General features: G+C 36.1%; 1 protein-coding gene across 4 annotated transcripts in view; it reads left to right on the plus strand.

Annotated features, from left to right (window-relative positions):
• ESYT2 (extended synaptotagmin 2) overlaps positions 1-15,603 on the plus strand; it is an 86,299-nt gene extending 70,696 nt beyond the window's left edge. For 3 of the 4 annotated variants that reach the window (XM_042801896.1, XM_033009694.2, XM_033009695.2), the window contains 10 exons: positions 456-518; positions 2,493-2,567; positions 4,304-4,390; positions 5,201-5,350; positions 6,404-6,792; positions 8,963-9,061; positions 9,704-9,835; positions 11,174-11,279; positions 12,249-12,298; positions 12,410-15,603. In XM_042801896.1, coding sequence (XP_042657830.1) covers positions 456-518; positions 2,493-2,567; positions 4,304-4,390; positions 5,201-5,350; positions 6,404-6,792; positions 8,963-9,061; positions 9,704-9,835; positions 11,174-11,279; positions 12,249-12,298; positions 12,410-12,455 — 1,197 coding nt within the window. In that variant the 3' untranslated portion in view covers positions 12,456-15,603. The remainder of the gene's footprint in view (positions 1-455; positions 519-2,492; positions 2,568-4,303; positions 4,391-5,200; positions 5,351-6,403; positions 6,793-8,962; positions 9,062-9,703; positions 9,836-11,173; positions 11,280-12,248; positions 12,299-12,409) is intronic. The other variant, XM_033009696.2, reaches the window with a different exon arrangement.
• The last annotated feature ends 8,263 nt before the right edge of the window (positions 15,604-23,866 follow it).

A 23,866-nucleotide genomic window follows, 5' to 3' on the forward strand; every position in this document is an offset into this window, starting at 1 on the left:
AGGACTCCTTCACATAATTACTTGACTTATCAAAGAAGCTTCTGTGTTGTGAAAATATACTTAACCAAATTTTAAAAAGGTTAATTCAGAAGGCAGTCCATAGGACATCAGGCATTCAATAAAACCTATTTAGTGAATTTTGTTTATCATGGTAAAAAAAAAACCTGTCGAGAAATATACGTGGACTCAAAGTGAGTATATTAGTTTTAAAGCAGAATTCAAACATGCAGAGACAACAAGAGGAAAAGAAAAAAAGTTTTATCATTCGTTTTGTTGTTGTTGTTGTGGTTCCATCACTGCTTTGTTTGAAAGGCTTTTGGGTTTTTTTAGCCTGATTTTTTTTTTTTCCCCTGCTTTGTCCTATGTTGTCATTTCATAATTGATTAACCTAGTGAAATTGCTTCATTGCTTGACTTATTAACCCTTCCTATGTTCATTCTCTCCTGACTTAAAAGCATAATCCATTAGAATTTAACCCTGATGGCTTGAAGAAGGCTGCTGTTCAGAAAGCCCTAAAGGTAAAACTAGTATAGTTGTCCGTTTAAGGTCACAGAAGTAATTGGAATGCACAAATGCCTGGAACACTTCTCTTCCAACAGTGGATGGAATTTTTGTTACCAGTTACATATTTAGTGCAATTCCATTTTACTTCAATTTGGTTTCAAGAAGCAGTCAAGACATTGGTAAAATACTGTGGTCTGTGAGAATTTGAATTTTGGATCAGTTGAATAGAGTATAGACTACTTTAGAAGACTGGGGAAAAAAAATAGTCCTGAGAACTAATTTGAAGTAGTAACTAAAGAACAAAGCTGACATGAAAGCTAAGACATCTTTTACATACTGAGTGATACTTTATTGGTCAATTCTGAATGACTAACCAATAAAATCAACCTCTGACATGTCTGAAATAATCTTGTTTCTGCTAGATGTTTTTATAAGGCTTTACATCTTTTATATAAATGCTAAATAAATTTAGCCCAGCTTTTTGATATGGAAGACATAGAGTTGAGAGGCAAATGTGGAAGGCATAAGCCAAGTTCTCAGCTCGGGGAACTTGGATAAGAGGCAGTCTCTAATAGGCTGTCAACAGCAAATCTCTCAGTAGAAGCTGTTAGAGGTGTGTTATATGTGTGTGTACATATTGCTACTTAGCATGAATTAAAATTATTTATATATCAGCATAAGCAACAGGGTCTTTTTGACAACTTCTCTAGCTTCATCATTTTATGAAGAAAAGGGAGTTTCAGGCATCTTTTTACAGACAAAGTGAAACCTACGTCACCTACCATTTTTAACCACTATCAGTTGGAGTATAATCTGGCTTACTTTCTGTTCCTTATACCTTTGTATTCTGTTGTCTTTGCTTAGAGCTAAATATTTTGAATTAGAAATCATGAAAAAAAGAAATGCGGCATTCATCCAAGAAAGGAGTGCTTTCTTAACAGCTTGTTTTCTAAAGGAAAATATGGTTATAAGCAGTGTGTCACATTGAAGTCAAGTAATATTAGTGGAAGTATGATGTCCAAAATGTAAGTTCAGATCCCAAAATATCTAAAATATGCACATTCTTAATTTAAAAATAGAAAATATTTTAGTCACTTGGTTGTCATCGTGGCCTTACATGCATTAAGCAGATTTTAACTAACTTTTGTTTACATCTGTACAATTTCCTACATGATAGAATTCAAAATATTTTATTAACCGTGTATACTATATTTTCTAGGCCTTTAAAACTGCATTAACACCTGCTTGAGATGATTAACTTTCATGTCTAACTTTTCTTTTTGACTTAAATTTTTGTTAGGTTAATTGAAACTTTGTGAAAGAAACATGTAGTTGGGAATGTTCCTTTGTATATATAATTCCTTTCTGAGCTGATATTTATTTTCACAGTTTGATGTAATGCTATACAGCTGGTGAGCAAGGCTCAGATATGGCAGATGGTTGATTCTCTAATAAAGAGCATTTGGTAAACTGTAGAAATATACATCAGGTACATTATAGTGCATCTTCTTTCTCCCCAAACTGAAAAGGCAGGGAATATCAATGTTCAGATATTACATCCAATGTAATAATACTACTGCACTGTAAATAAAGTAAGCTTGTGCTTTGTCTGTATCTCCTAACTGCATGCAATATTTATTTTGCAGTTTTAACTATGTTTCATTAGCTCTGGGAGTTGTAATGCTCATTAAATGATAAGAATTTGCACCTTACCAGTTTAATTCAAAGAAAGCAGAAAGGAGTCTAAAACTCCTGTTATTTTGTAGTGTTTTGCTTCAGAGTATTTAGGGTAGTTGGACACCTTCATGTTAGTGTGTTCAGCAGTTACTATAGCCAGTCTGCCATTCAAGACTGAGAATACTGAGAATAATAGATAAGCATATGGTAGAATGCACATGATTTGTATTTTTAAGATGCAACATTTAAGTTTCAGAGAAGAGAGGTTTTGCTTTATTCTGAAGGCAAAGTTTCTGCTTTTTCTTTACCAGTCAGGAAAGAAAATAAACAGCAATCCCAACCCGCTTGTTTTGCTGTCAGTTGGACACAAGGCACAGGAAAGTAAGGTAAGTTCCTACTTTTTATACTTTTCTCTGTCTACAAACATTTGGTGGCTCTGGGTGCTTGGCATTGGCTATCAAGCTTTTGAGCATATACACTGCAATAAAAGTTACAACCAGAACTGAAATTGCCAACAAGAAGCCAAGGATTGAATGGGTGCTTACTCAATTTAAATTGTCTGTGTAGTAGACCAGATTTTTGACTATTTGTAGACGTCCTTCCACAGTAGGTTCTGATCTGCAACTGGGATTTCTACAGTAGTGATTATATAAATAACAGTGTGGGCAAACAGCAAACTCATCAAGATTTGAACATTTAGAGACTCAGAGAAATGCTCAGGTTGAAAAGGACCACTGAAGACCATCTGCTTGAACCTCCTCCTTGAGGTGGGGCCTTAGATTAGCCAGTGTGCTGTGTGGGTCTCAGGAGCTTGTAGTTAAGCCAGGCTGCTTTGTTATGTCTGCTGCTTTTTCTGGTTTGAGTTGTGGGCCGCTTCTGTGCCTTGAGAAGGGTGTCCAGTAGCACTCCTGAGCACATTTGCCCTCGTGGAATCCCTTCTAACAGTTCCCAGAGCAAGTTGAAATCTGCTTTTCTGAAGTCCATGGCTTTTAATTTGCTATTTGTTTTCCTGATCCTTCGGATCTTAAGCTCTGTGATCTTAAGGTTACTGTAGCCAGGGTTGCTGTTGACAGTCACATCTGCAAACCAATATTCCTCATTTGTAAGTGGTAGATTCAGAACACCACCACTCCTAGTCAACACATCCAGTGATTGAGAACGAGCGTAACTGTTGTGACACTGTGTGTTTTCCTAGCACAAACTCTAAATTGCTCATTCACCACTGTGCTGTTTTCCTAGAAAACATTAGAGTAGTTGAAGCTCTCAGTGAGAACCTGGTTCTGCAGACCTGAGACAGCTTTGAGTTGTCTGAAGAAGGTATCATCCATCTCTTTTTTCCTAATTGGGTGGTCTGTAACAGATGCCTGTCATTCAAAACAGCTCTTTAAAATAAAATAGCAACAGTGAAGTAATACCTAGATAGGTAGATATATGCAGTATTGAGTGTGCTGCGTTTTTTTTTTTTTTAAGTAAAAGTGTCAGTGAGCCAGAAAGAGAGGACATCTAGTTTGGTTTCTTCATACCCTGCCAAAAATTGTCACAAAGCATGAACCAGGTCTTATATACAGTTTTAATGTTGATACCTATGAGAGAATGGAGGTAGAATTCAAATCCTTTGTTCCTGGAGATAGCTTTTTTTTTTATGAGTACTTTTGTCTCTCTCTTCCTTGACAGTTAATGGTTTGCTGAAAGTACTGAGATTTTGCAGTGAGATCTTCTACATGGCTACGTGGACGTTAGAAAGAAAAATACTAGTTTCTAGGAGTTTCATTGAGTATGTTCAGCCCTTATAGAAAAGTACGAGAACAGAGAGAATGTGCCAGTCTGAAGACCTTGCATTTGTTCATAGGCTGGTGTGAAGTAAAGGTTCTTTAGCAGGACTTTTACTTTACATACAGCAACTTCAATGTAAAACATTTTATTACATGTCCTGTGTATAATTTTATATGTAATGTTATATATGCCTTGGGTAGATCCCACTAGGCCTTTTGTTTAAATACGTCAGGTTTCAGACATAAATTTTGAAAAGCCAAAATGAAAAATGTATTCAACTCTTGACACCGGCTTTATTATGAAATAAAAATGTTTCATAATTTGTATACTTCCTGTTATCTAACTTCAGATTCGATACAAGACCAATGAACCAGTATGGGAGGAAAACTTTACTTTCTTTGTACACAATCCCAAAAGACAAGATCTTGAAGTTGAGGTATGTTGTCTCACTCTCTTTAGATACCTTTATTTTCTAAGACATTTCAGTAGTAACAGTCAGACATTGCAGGCTATTATGAAATGAGACTGAATGTATTGTGAACACCATTAAAATGATACTTAGTGTTTAAGACCAGGATATGAAACGTTCATTTTCATTTGCTACCAAAAGGAAGAAATACTATAACCAGCCTCTCACCAGAACATAGTTGATGATTGTCTTACTTAAAAAAAGGAAAAGAAATAAAAAAAAAAAAAAAAAGAAGAAAGGGTTACTTTTTATACCTATTCCAAACCTTAACAGTCTTAACTGCTAGGAGAAGTTGCTGTTATGTATGGCTGATTTGTTTCCTCTCTTGTCAGAATGAAGTCTTTGCTTTATCCAAATACTGTATCCCTTTACACTGCTGAAATGTCATTTACATAGTTCAGAGAGAGTGAAGTGTAAGTGAGGACTGTCCTCATTACTATTCCTCTAACAGTTGTGGGAATTTATTTGCACACAAAACATTTGGAAACCATGTAGTTAATTTGATCAAGGGTCAGATTGATATAGATGTGGTAGCTAGTTTTCTGTCTTGCTTTTGCTATAGAAGGTAGGAATGAAGAAACTAGGCATTGAGTATATTTGCTATTTCCTTCTTCGATGTAAAGTACTCTTATGATCAGGGAAATTTGGTTTAAGAACAAACCACATTTGATATTGTTTGGATTTTTTGGTTTTAAATAAAACTGTCATTTCCTTTACTTTCTCTGATTTCTTACAAAGCAGATAATACAAAATGACTTAGCTTCTGTGTTCCTTCAGGTGAGGGATGAACAGCACCAGTGTTCTTTGGGGAACTTCAAATTGCCTCTAAGCCAGTTGCTAGAGAGTGAAGATTTAACTATGCATCAGCGGTTCCACCTGAGCAACTCCGGTCCAAACAGCACTATAAACATGAAGATTGCACTCAGGGTACTCTAAAACTTCTCCCATTGTAAATATCTTAAAGCATATTTAATAATATTGTGACTTCTGGTCTTCTAGCTTTATGAAGAGGATAGTACAGTTCCATGGGTGTCACAATGCCAAGTATCCTTAGTTGTGGCAGTGCTATCAATACACAAAGTTAACTTCTAATCTGAATACATTCTATTTCAAAACCTGAAAATTCTCAGAATGAAACAGTAATCAGCTGCATTAATTAGGACTGATATTCCCCATGGTTTTAGGTTTGGAAATCATGTTTAGAATCTGAATTCTTTCAAGTCTTTTTATGACTCAGTAGGCTACTGATCAGTGAAATCACCTTTATCTTACAGAAATGGAACTGAGGTCATGATCGTTTAAAAATAATAAACTTTATAGGGAAAGGAAGTACCTTTTTAGTACTAGAAAAATTCAGACCAACTTTCAAGCACATTGGAGTTTTGAAGACAAAACTTCCATACTTGAAAGTTGGTTTGTCTTTTTCTCCAGCTAAATTATTTGGTTTAATGAGATAGTATATCTCTTTGCAAACACTGTCAAACCTCTGCTAACTTCTGTTATTTGTTCTTTTCTAAAGCACTTTCTTGCTTACTTGTCATTAATAAATGAAAGCAACCTGTAAAGAAGTAAGCGAGGATAATGAGTGAGAAGAACTTGTGATGTAGGATTAAATTTCAAAAGATGAGAAGAAAAAAAATATAGAATATTTTCCAGGTGGCTAGAGCTGCAAAGTATATAGCACTTGCACCAGAAATGTGTAGCCTATGGGAAGGGAATAATGAGAAGAATAATTCTAAATGAATGGAGGATTTCATATTGTTTTGTAGTTACTGCAGTTTCCCCAGAGAAGATGAAGCTGTGTTCTGCTGTGCAAAAGGTTTCTTACTGTAGAGTGAATGAGTAGAAGTGTGAATATGTTTGGTCCTGCTGCAGTGTCTGAATTTAACTTGTCATCAACCAGTAGTCTTGTAGAAACAAGTTTGTTCCTGTTTTTGTACTGGGAAATAGTAATATTATATGTATTTTTACTGTATTTAGGTCCTTTCTCTTGAAAAGCAATCAAGATCTCCAGATCATCAACACTCAGCCCAAGTGAAAAGGCCATCTCTTTCCAAAGATGCAAGAAAATCATCTTTTAAGCCTCAGGTTCCTGTCTCGCCACCACCTGATTCAAACAAACCTGTTCCAGCTTCCCCAGTGACTGATAGTGATAAAAAGACTGATACAGCTGAAAAAAGTCAGCCTCCCAATGCCAGCCCACAGTGGCCAACAGATCTCAGCCGAAGTTCCTCCAGTCTTCATGCCTCTAACTTCTCTTATTCTCCCAGTCACCTCTCGGTCAAAGAACCCACTCCTAGCATAGCCTCAGACATATCTCTGCCTATCGCCACCCAGGAGCTGCGGCAAAGACTACGACAGCTTGAAAAGTACAGTGTTAATTACTTGTTTTTGTAATGCGTCTAGTTGATTTATAAAAAATGGCATCAGAGCAGCCAGAGTACTGAGTTTGCATTTCAGTAGCAGTTTTTCCTGTTGCAGCTTGAGCCTGACATTTGAAAATCAGTCATTGTGATTTTCTGCTTCCTCTTGGTAGACAGATTCTGCAATTAGAAGTTACCTTACTGTTGTGATGATCTGCAAGATAAGGTCCACCTTGTTCTTGTAGCTACACTGTGTAGTGCTGGAGAGAGTGGGATGACAAGAACAAAGGATATTTTTTGATACAACATTTCAGGGCAATAGTTGCCTGCTTCACCACTGAATCCTGTTCTCATTAATATTAAGCCGATGAAGCTGAGTATAGCTGGCCTTCTAAAATTCCTCAGAGTTAACTATAAAGAATGTTAAATGAACAGTCAGTTACTATTCAATTAATGAGAATTGCTGTAACCATGCTTTCTTAAATTCTCTATTTTTTTTAATTGCCTCAAAGGGCAACTGTACTTGCCAGTAAAGATAGCTGAGCAACCATTCTGCTCTGAACAGGACAGTGGAAACCATTAATTCCCTATTCATGTAGCTTCTCTGTGAATCTAAGCAGAAAGACTCTGATTTTTTATTTGTAACGGGTTGAACTGATCCATCTTTTTTTCTATCAGAGTTTATAGAATCAATAAAAAAATATAGGTTGGAAGGAACCTCTGGAGGTTGGTTGGCCCTCTGCTTAAAACAACTCGCACTTCAAAGTTAGATCAGATTTCTTGGGCCTTGTCTAAACAAGTTTTGAGCATCTCCCAGGACAGAGGTTCTATAACCTTTCTCAGCAATTCTGGTGCTTAACCACTCCACTGTGAAAACATTTCTTCCTTATTTCCAATTGAAATTTATCTTGCTGCAACTTGACTGCAGCCTCTTGTTCTTTTACTGTGCACAGCCATGAGGAGCCTGACTTAGTCATCTCTATAATGTCTGTTTTAAGTAGTGAAAGACTGCAACTGAATCTACTGTTGGCTGTCTCTTCAGTTTGTACAAACCCATTTCCTTCACCACCTGCTTGTGTGCTCCAGTTTTTGTTAATGGTGATAAATGTTGAAATTTCTACTGCTTATTTAATACCCAAATTCCATAGTTTCTCATTTGATAAGTGGTAAAGCTCTAGCTAAGGAGTTCCTTTATTGCAGGCCCCATGCTTTTAGATATCCCAATTTTATTTTACTTTTTTTAATTTTAACAAAGAAAATACTGAACTGAAATGCCTCATTCTAATTTTTAAAGTGAATGATTTGGGAATCTGAATGGAGCAATCAATTTGTAGTAGCTATTCACAGAAGAGGCATGCCTCTCTCTTGAAGTTAAGGTATTCTTCAGGTGGTTGAGAAATGCCAAGCATGCCATATACTGTCCTGTGTGAAATGGAAAATAATCAGTCACTTTACTCAAACTAAAATAAGTGTTTCATAGAGATGAGGGAACTCTGTAAATACTGGTCATTCTTTAAAACAGAAATTCTTAGACATGGTCCTTGCTTTTTATTTAAGCATGACCTGACCTGTATTTGTAAGTGTCAGTTGCTTCTAATGTTATTTTTGATGTGGCATGAGCTACGGAAAAGTAAAATGGCTGTGTTTATACTGTGATTTGAGCTTTTAAGACAGTAAGTGTGTTTAAGTATTACTATTTTAAAGCCAAGAATATCTGTATTTCTGTGTTAGAGAATTTATAAAAGAATGAGCTGGTCTTCTAATTGGTTCCTGGCTGTAGGTAAGAGTAGCATGTCACTGAAGTTCTCATTGCAGTTTGCACCCTGATTCCTTCCAGTTTCCTAGATACTGCTTTAATGTTTATTTTAGGGTAAGCAAATTCTTTACTGATGATGATTTTCAAAGTACTGAAGAACAGCTGACCTGTAAGATGACAAGAATGCCTAGTTTGTTTTGGAGAGTAGAGCTGCTGGTCAAGGAACTGAAATACAAGAAACTGATGAAGATATGCTCACATGCTATTGCGTGCTCTCTTCTTTCACATTGGTCTAGTGAACAGTTAAATGGATAATAAATACGTGATTTCTGGGAAAACTACTCAGTATAGATTTCAGTTAGGTCTTACTTCAAATATGCATTTTAAAAACTAAGCATAATGTTCTGCTTCTTCCTGCAGTGGAACAACTCTCGGGCAGTCTCCATTAGGACAGATTCAGCTAACAATTCGTCATAGTTCACAAAGGAACAAACTGATTGTGGTAGTGCATTCCTGCAGGTAAGCGTAAAATACCCAATTTAATTTCTTTGCATCTGTTTTTTTTCTTTGTAAACTTTGTTATATCTTGACTTATCCTTTTAAATTGGTCATCTGGATGATCTTTTTTATTTTTAAGATAACATAGTGCTTGTACTTATGTGTTAATACAAAACCACAGAGAGCTGTACTCAGAAACTGTAAAAATTTTGTTGAAGATTTTGCTGTGATTTTGTATTTGTCTATTGTTCCTCTGTCAGATTTTAAATGAAAATGGCCTGTAGATTTTTATCAGGAGTGTCTGAAAGCTATCTCCAAGAGACTGAATTTTTCATGGAATGGTAAAAACACTTGATTTTTGGAAAGTCATATCTAAACTTTCAACTGGAATTTAAGAAACATTGTATTCCCACCTCTGCTGTCTATTCACCATTTATCTGATCTTGTACAAGTCACTGCTTAGCATTTTTTTTTTTTTTTTTTTTTTTAGTTTTTCTTTTCCATTGCTGTTATCTGTGTGCTGGATCCTGCGCATCGTAATTTGTGCAGGATATCCCACAACTGATTCACGCACTAAATTAAGTGACAGTAGTGTAGATACTTACGTTCAGCAGCGTCTCATTTATTTTCTAAGTGGTTTTCCTTGTTCTTCGCTGTTCACAGAAATCTAATAGCATTTTCAGAAGAAGGATCTGATCCATATGTGCGAATGTATTTATTGCCTGATAAGAGACGATCAGGAAGAAGAAAAACACATGTATCAAAGAAGACGTTAAATCCGGTGTTTGATCAAATGTATGTTCTAAACTATGTGTAGTAGTTTTATATCATGTAAATACAAAGCTGTCAAATCAAGGTTTCTCAGCTTACCCAAATGGATGAGCTGTTGAAACTCAGTTGTCACCACCAGACTTGATCATACCTTTTTCTTCTGCTTTAGGAGCTCTGTTATCACTATAGCTCTTCTTACTGTTACCAGCCACTTCTCTTCTTTTCTGCTTTATCCTATGTCTGTTACCCCAGCTTTGTGCTCGTAGCTAAGAAGCTGTGTGTTCTCTTCTGGCAGGCGGTCAGAACATAAGTGCCTTTTAGCTGGCCAATGCTGTTGGTAACCCTTCCAGCCAGGAGCGTGTCAGTTCTGTCTGGCCGATCACCTGGCTGATAGGTGCTGCCTCCTTGGTGGGACTGGCCAGCCAGTGTCTATGCATGATCAAACTGATCAGTCAGTCTAGTTGGTGGCACTTCTCAGCATCCAGGAAGGCAGGAAATTTCCTCATCGCTTGTATCCTGGCCCACAGGTTGGAAGTTGTGCAAGCTTGTGCAACATTATATTGCATAAAAATCCTTATCTTTGCACTCAGCTTTTTGATGGTAGTTTCTCTCACATATGTACTCCTTACTCCCCCACCCATCACTTTCCAATAAAGACGACCTTTCTCTACAGACAAAGTTAATTTGGTAAAAACTTCAGTCCATTCTATCTAAAGGAAATCTGTAAATCATTAGTTTAGAGGCTCTGGTATGTTTTCCTGGTAGTGCAGCACTTTCCTGCTTATTCCATGTAATAGATTTGTTTTACTGTGCCTTTCCAAGTAAACTATATTGCAAAGCAATAAAACTGTAACTGTAGTGACAAATAGATGTAGATTGTGGTATAATATTGCTCTCACTTTCTGTAAGTTTCAGATCTAACAAACAAGATGCATTCTTCCGTAAAAGTTGATAGGTTTCCTTGGTGTGCCAGGAAAGAGAGCTCTGGTTATTGAGGACCAAAGATCAGTAATCCCTTTTTGGAGAACCATGATACTGAACTATCAGTGTAGTATCATTCTGTTCTCTGTAGAGTCAGTCACCTTTTCCTTGTTTTATTTGGTTTGGGTTTTGTTTGTTTTGTTTTACCAGTGGCTTCTAGAGACGAAAAGAAATAGAAGTGTCAAACAGTTGATGTTGATACTGATCATAGTATTGAAGAAAGCAAAACATGGGGATTTTTTTCTTCATTTATCTTGGACCTCATTTTTTATTTGGGGAGGGGGGATGGTTTGGCTATGATTTGAATTGTTGTTTAGCTGTAGGAGCTGAACTTGCACTTTAGGTACAAAATTCTCTCTAAAGCACCACTTTGTCTGTCAGATTTGATTTCAGTGTTTCCCTGCCTGAAGTACAGAGAAGAACACTAGATGTAGCAGTGAAGAACAGTGGTGGTTTCTTGTCCAAAGATAAAGGGCTGCTTGGCAAAGTAAGTTGACAACAAGCAAATTCTGTTAATACAGCATGTTACTATGAAAGACTAAGATCCCCAAGTGATATGAGCTTGTTAGTGTTGACTGAAGCACCTGATTCAGGCACAAAGCTTTTAAAATTACAGATGGTTTAAATGTCAAGCTTTAGTAAGGGGAGGAACAAACTGCGGAGACAGACATAAAAAGTTGAGGCAGTAGTGTCTTCTAGAGGATGGTGAGTTTTGAGGCTGCCAGTAACAAAGGAAACCTGCATGTCAGACTTACTAATCATACAGTCAGAGAAAGAAAATAACTAGCAGAAAACAGGTGATATCTCAGAAGATGTTCAGACAAAAAACGACAAGCTAGAGTACTTAGAGAAGCACACAGAACAAATATATGTTTCGTAATTAAAATTCCAGATTGTAAAATCCATGGGAAGGAACTACTGCTAGAGATGTTCCCAGTGCCAAAACCAGCTATTGCGTTTACAGCTTCACTTTTCTATAAGCACTCAGTAAATCACTCTATTTCCTCCACGTGATTTGGAGCATGCGAAAAGGAACACTACATTCCAACACACTTGCAAATTGCCATGTCTGAGCTCTGTAAAGAGGCTGAGAGATATCGGAGTCATGATCAGTTCGAGGTGAATGGTGTTCTTAATTTTACTGTTTACCAGGAAGGCTGTCAGCATAAACTCATCACCTGATTGCCATTGCCAAGACATGCCATGTTCAGAATTCAAGCCTGTGAGGTGCTCTGGGGACTGTATCCCTAAATGGTATAGATTTTTAGGTCAAAACCAGCAACTTGAAACTTTACTGCAAGTTGATCAGATAGCACATAGCTATGATGACAAGGATGTAAAATACATTTTTTTAATAATGGCATTACTTATACTGTAGTTTATGAGATTGACAGATTTTAAGACCTAAAATAAAAGACACACATAATGCATTGATTGCTAATTTCACTTTCCACAGTTATTAATACCTCTGGCATCTGAAGAACTTGCTAAAGGCTGGACCCAGTGGTAAGTGTAATATTTCCTTTATCAATAATACTACATACTAATAACTAGTGTGTTAATAGTTTAAATAATACATGCTAAATGTAAAGAAACTTTTCCTTGATTTTTTTTCAGGTATGATTTAACGGAAGATGGTACAAGGCCACATGGTGCAAGTTAGGCCCATGGATACCGGGAATTCCCCACACATAGTTTTGCCAACCTTTATATATTTTTAAAGCATTGTTCTCACAGATGTACCAATATTATTTTTATAGCTTTACTGATTTAGTTCTTAGACACATCCCCAATAATTTTATAACACTTGGTTATTTTATGTAGATAAAGCCTTTCTCATTGTTAAAGTTTGTATTTTAATTTGCTAAACAATTTTCTGTGTTACTGTAATGTGCAATAGTACAGTAAAGTAACCTTTGGTGTTTAAATTGATCTTTATGATGGCTGTACCTATTAGAAAGTGAAAAGATTATGTTCTGCTGTTTTCTTGCCTTGTTTTATATCTCATCAAGGTATACTGTACCCTGTAAATATACACTATTTTTTTATAATTCTTTCATGCTGGTTTGAATTCAGAAGAAAAATAGATAAAGGATATAGATATTTTCTGCTAAATGCATGTTATTTCTTCAGATGAACCTCTTTTGTCTTTGCAGCACAATGGTCTTAATCATTTTGTGATATTCTTCAAAAAGCTGCAGAAAACCATTTTTACTTTATTGTGTTTCTGGCCCAGTGTGGCTGGCTTAAAATGTACAAAACATTAACATTTTAATATTTATATATAAATGTATTATTGGAAAATCATGCTATAGAACATTATAAACAAAAAGGATTCTATAAATATTGTATAAATAGAGGATGAGGTCCATGAATTGGTTTCTAAATCTGAGTTTTCATTTAATGGAGTATACACAACAGACAGTACAGTTTTATTGTACAGGTTCACTTGGATTTTGTTATTTATTCCTGTACTCTACAGTACTAGACATGTGACCTTTTAAAGGTATGAGGACATGGATTTTTCTGTATTATAAACAAATAACCACTTAAAACTGTCCTTACTGCCATGTTTCACTGATTTATAAGGTATACAAATCAGCTTTCAATGTAAGTTCATATAGTAGGCATACATACAAGACATACGTTATTTTTATTATACAATACTGTGCTAAATAGTATATTATGATATACTTTCTGTAATACTAAAATGGAACACCAGTAGGTAAGAAAGTTTGAAAGTGAGTTGAAACAGATTGTCTTTACAGTTGCTTCATTGCTACTTAGTATGTTTGGTGCATGAAAAAATGCACTTCAGTGGTCCACACACCTTTCTTGAGAAATCATGGCATTCTACTGAAGCATTGCCATAGTCTGCTGCAACACTACAGCAGTGATACAATTAGCACAAACTGATAGACAGTTGCGAGTTGAAGGGAGAGTGTCAGCCTAGACAGCTGAGCTCATAACTCTAATTGTATGAATTATGGGGAATTTTTTTTGTATTCAGAACTGATTTTTCTGGTAAGTTTTCTCAGACTGTTACAAATATGTGCATTAAGAATCCAAGAGAACAGTTCAGCTCTTTCAGAGCCAACGCCCTCATTCTTGGATAAGTATGCAATTAGACAAACTATATTATTTAGCTAAGATTCTAGAATGATCTCTCAGCCAAGAAAGAATTTTAAAGCAGAATAATAAACTCCAGAAATTAGCTTTATTGTAAGATTACTGACAGAACCTTAATTCTAGATGTAGAATATGCCTACATTACTAGATGTACCAAAGTGCCTACCATACATGTAGCTTTTTGTCTTTTTCAAGTTTAAGAATTGACTCAGTTTGTCTAAATTCAGTTTAATATGAACATTTGTCATGGATGTGTGTAACATGCATGCATACACCTCTATACAGTGATGGCCTACTTATTGCCACATTTTATACAAGACAATTTTAGCAAACAAACTTACATTGTAGATTTTGCTGCTGTTACTTTCTGCTGGACTGGGCAGTAGAGAGAGGTTCTTTGTAAGAAAACATTTCCATTTGAAGGCTTCACTCTATATTGGAATGTATGAGTATTGATATATATAAATATACACACACTCATCTATTCATATAAAATGTAATATATTATGAAACATATTTTTCTTTGCTAGTTCTCCATTAACATGTTAAGAATGGAAAGACAGAGAAATATTGTTAATGCAATGAAAATGCAGAAAGCAAAAGCTGATCTAAATAAAGGAGGTCTAAGCACAGCAGTTCAGCAAAATTGTCTTTTGCCTTGGCTCAGCCTGAAGTGGAAGGACTTTTGCTGTACATCTTGGCCAGTGACTCCCCAGAGTTTGATCCATAGCCAACAAATGGGCTGTTAAACTGATTCAGTGTTTCAAGTCTTAAGTGAAGCCTGGGGACAGATGTTAGAAGACTCTGCACTTAAAAATGTGCACACTCTGTCTTCTAAAGTCTCAAGGGGAAAAACGATGCTGTGTTTGGGTAAATGTGAGATGACAGCACAAAGTGAGTAACTGAATAAAGTATATAGGACAGGTTTCCAAAATAGCTCACGACCTAAAATTAGGGATAGGTTCATCTAGAGACTAGTTCCCATTTAGGAATTGAAAATGAAGAGACTGAATTGTCATTTAAATTCAGCAACAGTAATTCCCATTGACTGTAATCAGTCCTGGATGCCAAACTCTTTAGAATCGTTCTCCTGAGTGAATTTGGATCAGAATATGACTGCCTAAATGAGATTGATTCTTTTGATAGTGGAAACAAATGTCTGTATCATAGTTACCAAATTCTGATTATGCTGTTTATATGGAATTAGGAAGGACAAACATCACTTTTCCTCTGGGCAAAAACTGCACCTCATTATCAAGTCAATGTATTCAATATCAACTGATAGCTTTTCATGTAGTTTTTGTTTATCCTGTGCCTTAAAATATGAACATATGAAGATGTTTAAGAAATGGCTAAAAATAAGCTTTGTTACCTGTATGTACCAACCCATGTTCTCTACTATTGAAACTGTTTTTAGAATTACTCTGCTTCACTGACAAGAAAACCAGCTTTCTTATAATTATAGCAGTGGTATAACCAGAACTCAAATCAGCATGCATATCGCTTGAATTTGGATTAAGAGAATTTTAATTTTCTGTCTTGAATCCTTTATCAGAGCTGCAGCAAATGGTGAGAGTTGAAATGAGAACAAAGGGTAATCAATTTTGTACAGATTGCCTTTTTTGCTCATGTAATTCTACATTATGATGCATGTATTTATTCAATAAATGGTTCATATGGAAGTCAGTGTGGTGCTTCCCTCTACACACACCTTCCCTTTTCCTCTCAGTTGCACATCCCTGTCCATTTGGTAATACAATGAGGTGAATTTTTACATTAGTTATGTATGCTGACTACTCTAACCTAGGTAGCCTTGCTGTAAGGTGTGGTAGCAGATTTTTGGATTTTACATGAGAGAAAGTGGATACTTCACTGAGGAATTCCATGACTCTTGGTCTAGAACTGATTTACACATAGGCATTAGTAGGTCCTTTGTTCAACTTAAGTGTCTAAAATTTTTTCTCTTAAAATGATCAGTTGAAAAAATTGTCATGATTCTAGTGCTTACTAATCAGTTATTAATTGCATTTTCAAAAGGACCTAGAACTCTAATTGCCTTAGATTCAGAACCAGCAGATTTTTACGTGTGGCATTCTTTCCTGTCCTTCCACCTGCTTGGTAAGGCAGATATTGCTAGAAAATGCAACTATGTACTGTGTAAATAAGAAAGGGGGTGTTGGATCCTCTATCTCTTACAGAAAAACAGCCTTAGAAATTACCTCTTTAACAGCTACACATTGTCTGAATTCCTAATAGTCAGTTTTCATCTGCCATAAATAAAAGATGCAGAAGTACACCACCCATTCCCTACCGCATTTAGAAGGGACCCCACTGGATAAGCTTTATTGATACTAAGTACAAAATTATATTCAGTTCTGTTTTTTTTCCTAGGAGAAATATCTTCCTCTTTTAGCAGAATAAAGGGCTTCTGTTAAGCAATGGGAAGGAGCTAAAGCTAAGTAAAAGCATGCCAATCTTCAGAAATCCCTCATGGAGAGGTGTTTCTGGATGGCACACTTCCTGGGAGTGCCAGTACTGATCGGGTGTCTGCATTTTCCAGACTTGGATCAAAATCAAACCCTCATTCAGTCCTGCAAGACGAGTGGTTAACTGGATCAGCACCTGCAGAAGAATGCTGCCTATGTATTCACAAGATCTTGTTAGAGAGCAGAAATAATTGTGCAAGGCACTCCTCCAGGTGGATTTGGTATTAATTTGTTGGGTTCAACCAACCCTAGACTTTTTTATTAATATTTGCTCTACAGTTTAAACTGTTTGGGCCACAATTTAGTTCATCCAGTCTTCATCTAAGAGCAGTGTTTGCCAATACAATTACCAATATGGTTATTTCAGTTATTTTCTCAACCAAGAGATGAATACAAAAATGGTTTCCTGTGAGGTATTTTTAATCAGTTTAATCATTTATATAATGATTAAACCAACCAGCTCTGAAAGTTGGATGGTACTTTTTTATAGTTGATAAAAAGAACCAAAACTTTGGGTGGTCCCAGACCTATTTGTGGCTGTAGCTGGTTGCTGAAGGAGTCAGGCTATTTAATAAGAAATGGTGTTTTTATACATTTTAACAAAGCATATAACTTTACCACTGTATGCTCTCCTACTGATTTCTGTGGCTGTCAGGCTCTCCACAATAGTTTCAGTCACCTGAAATATATTATTTGAAAAATGCAAAGCAAGTAAAGTAAAAAAATCCACTTTCAGTGTTATACAGTGAATTTGGCTGCCAGATTAGATGGCAGCTCTGTGAGAAAAGTTCTCTATTAATGTGATAGAGGTGATGCTCTCTATTCTCACCATCTGCAGGGAATGTTTCTTGCCAGTCACCTACGGTGGAATCCAATTTGAGCAGGCTATTTCCTCAGATGCTACCAAAGTGAAGTCAACCTGTCTTCCCCTGTTGTTTCTTCTAGTCCTCGGTAGTTGTAAACTTTATTGCAAAGTAATTAAGGGCTAATAGTCATCATTCTTCCCTTTAAGATCCATACAGAAACAGGTTCAAGGACAGACAAGGCAAGATTCCCACCTTTCACACCCAGGCTGTGGTAAGGGTGGTTGGTGGCTTGGGGACAGCGGGGTCCCCATTCCTGACAGGACTTCATAATCCAACTGCCCTCAGAGCTGGGCGTGTAGCACCTCAGCTTCAGTGCAAGAAATGACACAGAGAGGAAAGTTGTGATGTCCCAGCACTGCAACTGTCGGTGGTTTCAGGAGCGTGGTAAGAATCTGGTGTGTAACTGATGGTCAATTTTATTTATTTATTATCTAAGCAAAGTAGTTCCTTTCAGCAGGAGGTTGAACTAGATGACCTGCTGAAGTCCTTTCCGACCAGAATTGTTATATGGCTCAAGTATATTTTTTTTAAAATGTTAAAGTAAGGTCAGTAAATGTACTGGAGCTCTTTTGCACTCTTGACCTGTGCAGTAGGTCTTCCAGGGCATTTTGCTGCCTGAGCCCAAGCTCTCAGACGGGCATGCAGCAATTCTGGCCAGGCAAAAAAAAGGGGCACATAGCAGGAAGATGCAAGCTTTCTTAAGTCAGGATGTAAAAATTTTGTAGTAATTAAAAATACATTAATCTATGCATAGAACTTGACTTGCAACATAGATAATGGTAGCAAAGTGATAATTGTAGTTACTGACTGAAGGCCATTAATTTTACTTGGTAACTGGGATGAGATTCCTAAAACAAAAAATGGTGCATGCATTTAGTGGTAGCTATTTCCAGCATGGAATTTCAAATAAGGTTTTTTTATTCTTCAGTTGGATTTGCAAGCTAATGTGTTATTCTACAAACCAAGAGATTGACAACTGGAGTTTACCAAGCATTTCACAAAGATTAATAATTTAATAAAGAATATTCTGCCATACAGTTCAATGCAGGCTTCAACATCGGATAAATACTTCAGTTGATAGGCTGAAATCCCTGCATTTTGCATGTTTTTTCATTGCTATCTGGAAATTTAGTTGAAGTTACTGCGTTGCAATGTTTTCAACCTAGAAATTATGGGAACCTATACCTGGTTTTGCATGAATCACAAAATGTTCTCCGAGCTAAAGTAAGTATGACAACCACTGAACGGGTGCTCTGTTGTAACTTTCAGCTCAGAGCCCAGCTGGATAAATTTGATGAACGGTGACAACAGCATCCAAATGAAGAACTTGGATTGTCTCTAGACCTGTCATTCATGCAGGTGATGAAAATGAAATGAAAGGTAATGATTATGAGTTAATGGGAATGGCTGCTTATGACTTGTAGAGCGGTATTTGTGGCAATGGTGGTTCTTTGTGTTTTATTCAGTAAATCATTAATTAATTTGTATGTAAAATAAATTGGAATTGAAGGTTTAAAATACTAAGATAAACTTTCTTAAAAGAGGTGTAAATCTTATAGTTTGAGGCAACTTTGTTCTAGGTCTTTTTTATTTAATGTGTTTTTTCAAGTGCACATTATTGGAAATGTAAATGCTTCAGTTAAAAAAAAAATATAAAGCATTTTAGTTTTGCTTATCTTGTGTTTCACAATGAAACTTTAAAGATTTTGGATTTATACTCATCACTGCATGATTTTTGGTTTCTGTAGACACCGTTATATTCCACTAGATGGTAGTGCAGACTATTCTGAAAAGTCATTTTTTCTTCCTGTGCGCTGTGTTTCTTGTACTATAATGAAGTGTTTTGATTCTGGGCATTTTTGGGAGTGGAGCCTGAAGTCATCCTCTCTTAAAAGCAGTGAAGAACAGGCATGGTCCCTACTGCACACTGCTCTCCCTCTTTGTTCAGAGGCACAGATTATACTAAAAGAATTGAGTTTCGTAATGATGGTTAGTAATAGCTGGATTCAATTTGCTGAAATGTTTTTGTAAAAGCATTTAGTCATGAGGCACTCAGAAAGAAAACAACTGGTCCGTGATTTGAGGAAACATGAAACTTCTCTTGAAAGATTATGGTTCTCAGTTCATAAATTTAGCATGTCCCTGTCAGCAATTCACCATAGGTGTTTCATGCCTTAGATACCTGGCCTAGACAGTTCAATTTGATTATAAAACTCCCTCAGGTTGCTGACACAACTTTAATAAGATTAAGTGCAAAAACTTGAAATTAAGCAGAAGTGAAATTACAGGTTAAGACACAAAAAGGGCCTTGAGAGTACATTTGAAACATCATCATGCTTTAAGTATTTATTTCTACTGTTGGTTCAAGCATGAGGCCAGAAACTGAGGGTATCTAACAGCAACGAATTCTGTCATGGGGCAGTACGATAAACACGGGAGGCAGGAAAGGGTCAAAGATCAAATTTTGCTAGAAAAAATAGCTTACAAAACAATTTTCCTTTGTTTAAAGACATGATCAGAAAATATTTTCCAAATCACGTCATCACAAGGTCTTGTGATACTAAAACTATTTGATGTGCAGAAGAGGAATAATTGACAGGTATGTCTGAGCTAGCGAACATGTGAGCGCTTTCAAGTGCCTGACTCCAAAGGTATCCCCCGAGGCTGATACGGCACAGAGCAGTTCCTACAGTACTACTCAGTTCCCTACTGGTTAGTTTTCCATGAAGGAAGCTGAACGTACAGCCTGTAAGAAAAGCACGATGGGCTTTGGTTAGGTTCCTGGTCTGCATCAGGAACATGGGGGACACCCACCCGTGCCTTGGCCTTGACAAAGGCAACACTGATGTGAAAGATGGTGTCAACTCCAGCTGATGCCTGTGTATCACAATGAAACCTCTAAGAGCACTTGTAGAATCAGTAACGGTATTTTTGTACCTCGGAGACAATTCTTCTCTTTATCCATAAGGACTAAAATAGAATGAGCTGAAAGGAGACAGAACACTTACAAGAGCTGTAAATCTCTTATAATTCAGAAGGCTGAATTTAATAGGGTTAATCTAGACATGGCAGATGTAACTGGTGAGTTTTATATCTGAATCAAGTGACAAACTAGTAAATTTACTCTGATACATAATATTCTGAAAGATGTTAATGACGATACTAGAAAGTATTTGCTGTAGTTATCATGAAAAATGACACTCCACATATTTACAGTGGGATGGATTTAGCTATGCAAATATTATTGTAATTCCTCTTTGTGAGCATTTTATAGCATTTCAGAAATCTTTCAATTTTCGTGTTACTAATAGCAGAGTAAAATTACTGTGATTTGTAACACTGACTACAAGGGAAGAGGGATAACAGTAAGAGCATAATAATAAAGCAAATAAGAAACAATTATTTTATAATAAATCATAATAATTAAACAAAATAAATAAAGCTGCACTGTTTTCACTTCCTTAAATAAAGCTGCACTGTTTTCACTTCCTTAAATTTACCTTGGTGTGAATAAACTGCAGGTCACCCAGCAGTACCAGCCCACTCCCACGGGGCGGCAGTTCAGGACTTCAACAGCATCTACAGTTGCTCAAGGGAGTGGCTCCTCAGAAAAGGTTTTGCATTCCCTCTGCACATTTCATTTCCTTATTTTTGTTCGAGTTAACAAGGATAATTTTTTTTCTTCAGTAGTGAATATTTTTTTTTTCTACTTAATCTCTTAAACTGTAAAATTGTTTCGTGTTAATATTAATAATTTAAGGGAAATAAGCTGTTTCACGGTCTAATCACACCACCATTGAAAACTGACAGTTGCCTCTGCATAAAGGATAGCATGATTGGCAGTAGTACCTTCAGGCAAGGGGAGATCTGGAGAAGTGGAATAGTGTGAAACTTCATCTCCCTCCCATGCTGTTCGGATTATTTATCAAAGTATGTGAAGATCAAAAAAAAATCAAGGGAAATGAATGCATGTAAATTATTAACAGCCTGCCTCAGAGGATGAGCAGATTTTGTGGATACTGCATTAACTATAACAAATTTTATTACATATTCAGATGAAAAGAAATAGCAGTAACAATTCTAACATGTTAGTAGATAACGTGTACAATAATCTCATCAGCAACTATTATCTAGAAAATAACATTGTAAATATGAAAAAACGTGTCAAGAAAACATCTGATGTTCAGGGAATTTCTTGTTTATTTTCTCACAAGTATTTATAATGTTGAGTCAATATAAGTTAAAACAGAATACTCACTATAGTCCAAACTATGATGTTCTTGTGAGAGACACTTGTAATTGAGATCTCTTATGCAGGCCACCAACAAGAATAAAGACTAAAGAAGCGGTAGCACAAAAGCAAATCTTTATTTGCGGTTGCTCAGCAACCATGTGTGGAAAGCCCATTTTTCATTTTTGCCTTAACTTAACTTGACAGGAAAATGATAATAAATATGAGATTATTATCACAGGGTATAGATTATTTTGAACAGATGAACAGATATGTCAAAAAGAGGCATGTAATTTGGTACTCTTGAAAGGGAGAACGTTAGAGAAACTGCAAATAGAGTTGTAGCTTCATTACTGGCTTGCAGTTCATGAACAATTTTTGAAAAAAACCTACAAAACACTCTTCTGCCTCTCTGGTTTCTCCATGTGGTCCTTTAAAATGAATTATTTGGTGTTACTCAGTCTGTTGTTATCTGTGTCAACTTTTAGTTTCAATACTATGAAAAAACTCATTCTGTGGTTGCTATGCAACGCAAATTATAAGCTAAATTATGTTTTAATTAATTTTCTAAATGAGTATGTGCCCGACAAAATAAACAGTAACCAGGTGACTAATGTAGCATCTAATTAAAAAACTAATCAAATTATTAATGACATATTCAGTCCACATAAGACATGATAAATAAATCCATCAGTTTGGATCTAAAATGGCAAAGATTTTTAATATATGCAGAAAAGATACACATTAGCACTATCTATAAATATTTTCGTACTTTTTTATTTGCTTTTACTATTCTACAAGTATGATGATTGCTCATACAACTTGTTGCAAGCAAACCATTTCATGGGCTTCTTGTACCTAGCTTTAAGAAATAAAGTCAAGTCCATAGGATCTGAAACAACCGTAATTCTTGATCTTTCTTTACTTTAGAGCAGAAAAATGCTCCCTTCTTTTGGCATTCTGCTTCTGGAAACCAATGCCTGCTGGCTGTCAGTGTGGGGATGAGGGCTGGAGGGCAGATGCTATTTCAAGTGATTGTCCAGGGATCCATCTCCTGGGACCTTTCTCTGTGGTTGCCAGTAGGTGGATGGTGGGAATTTGCTGCATTGCCTTTTCGACGCTTCAAAGGAGACGGGCCTTTGTCTAGACGGCAATATGACGTGAGGAGGTATGTGTGTGTTTGGCTTCAGGTGGAGGCAAGGAGTGGCACTGAACTGCTGGTGCATGATTATTGTTGCTCAAGAAGATGAGTTTGTGGCTGCTAACTCCTTCTGCCATATTGTCCCTGCCTTGGGTACACAACCATCTCAGTTACAACTTGTAAGTGGTGCAACCCATTCTCCTGCAGTGCCTACAGTTCTTTCTGTGTGGCAAATACTTCTTTTAAAATCCAGTTATTTCAGGAGTTTCATGTGGACTCAATTGATGACTCAGGAATTGAAAGGTTTTATCTTTGTTTCCAGTAGCATTAGTCATCTGTTATTTACATTTTTTTTAAGCAATACAGAATTAGTGTTATATATATGGGATAAGCATATAATAAACTATTGTTCATCCTAATGGTCTTCAAACTGTATAAAAAACAGTTAAATAGTTTACTCAAAAACTTTAAAAAATAAACCAGGAAAACCCTGTAAGTCAAATATATATGCTAGAAAATGTGACAAATCTTAATTTTGAATACAAACTGACACTGTAAGAAGTAGAACGATTAAATAAGATTCTATGTTTAAAATATTAGAAGATACAAATAATACTTTTTAAAGTAGTGAATTTTTACATATAAAATTTAATTAAAATCTGAATTACATCATGATTTTAAAAATTTAAATCCAGAAAAGTCCAATGAGATACGAGAACTTCTATGGAAATCATTGATGGTTTTGTTTGTTTGCACAGTAAAGCAGCATATGCTGTACTGCTATCACAGACTGGAAGTAAATGATTTCAGTCAAGCACCTACCTCATCTGAACAGCCAACAACACTGAGAAATACTGTGAAATATGCTACTGCAAATGCAAAATTGAAAGATAAATTAAACCCTTAATGAGAGATATTGACTGTTTCTGCTTTGCAAAAGAGCTCAAACAAATGGAACAGGGAATATTGCAGAATTTGAAAACTGATTATGTTTAATTCAAGGAACTGAGTCCAACTGTTTCTGAACACTGCAAATTAAGCTTGAGATGAAACAGAAAGCAGCATTTCCTGTTTTTTTAAAAAAATCCTTAGTTATCAAAGTGTAAGTATCATCTGGCTTACATAGTCTTCTATACATTCTGGTGAGTAGCCTGTTTAACTCTTCATCACTTTGGATGAAGAGTGTGTAATACATGTACTGTTCACTGTGACTAAGATTAA

The sequence above is a fragment of the Tyto alba genome, unplaced genomic scaffold, assembly GCF_018691265.1.
Source record: "Tyto alba isolate M040663 unplaced genomic scaffold, T.alba_DEE_v4.0 Super-Scaffold_38, whole genome shotgun sequence".
In the NCBI taxonomy this organism is placed as follows: domain Eukaryota; kingdom Metazoa; phylum Chordata; class Aves; order Strigiformes; family Tytonidae; genus Tyto; species Tyto alba.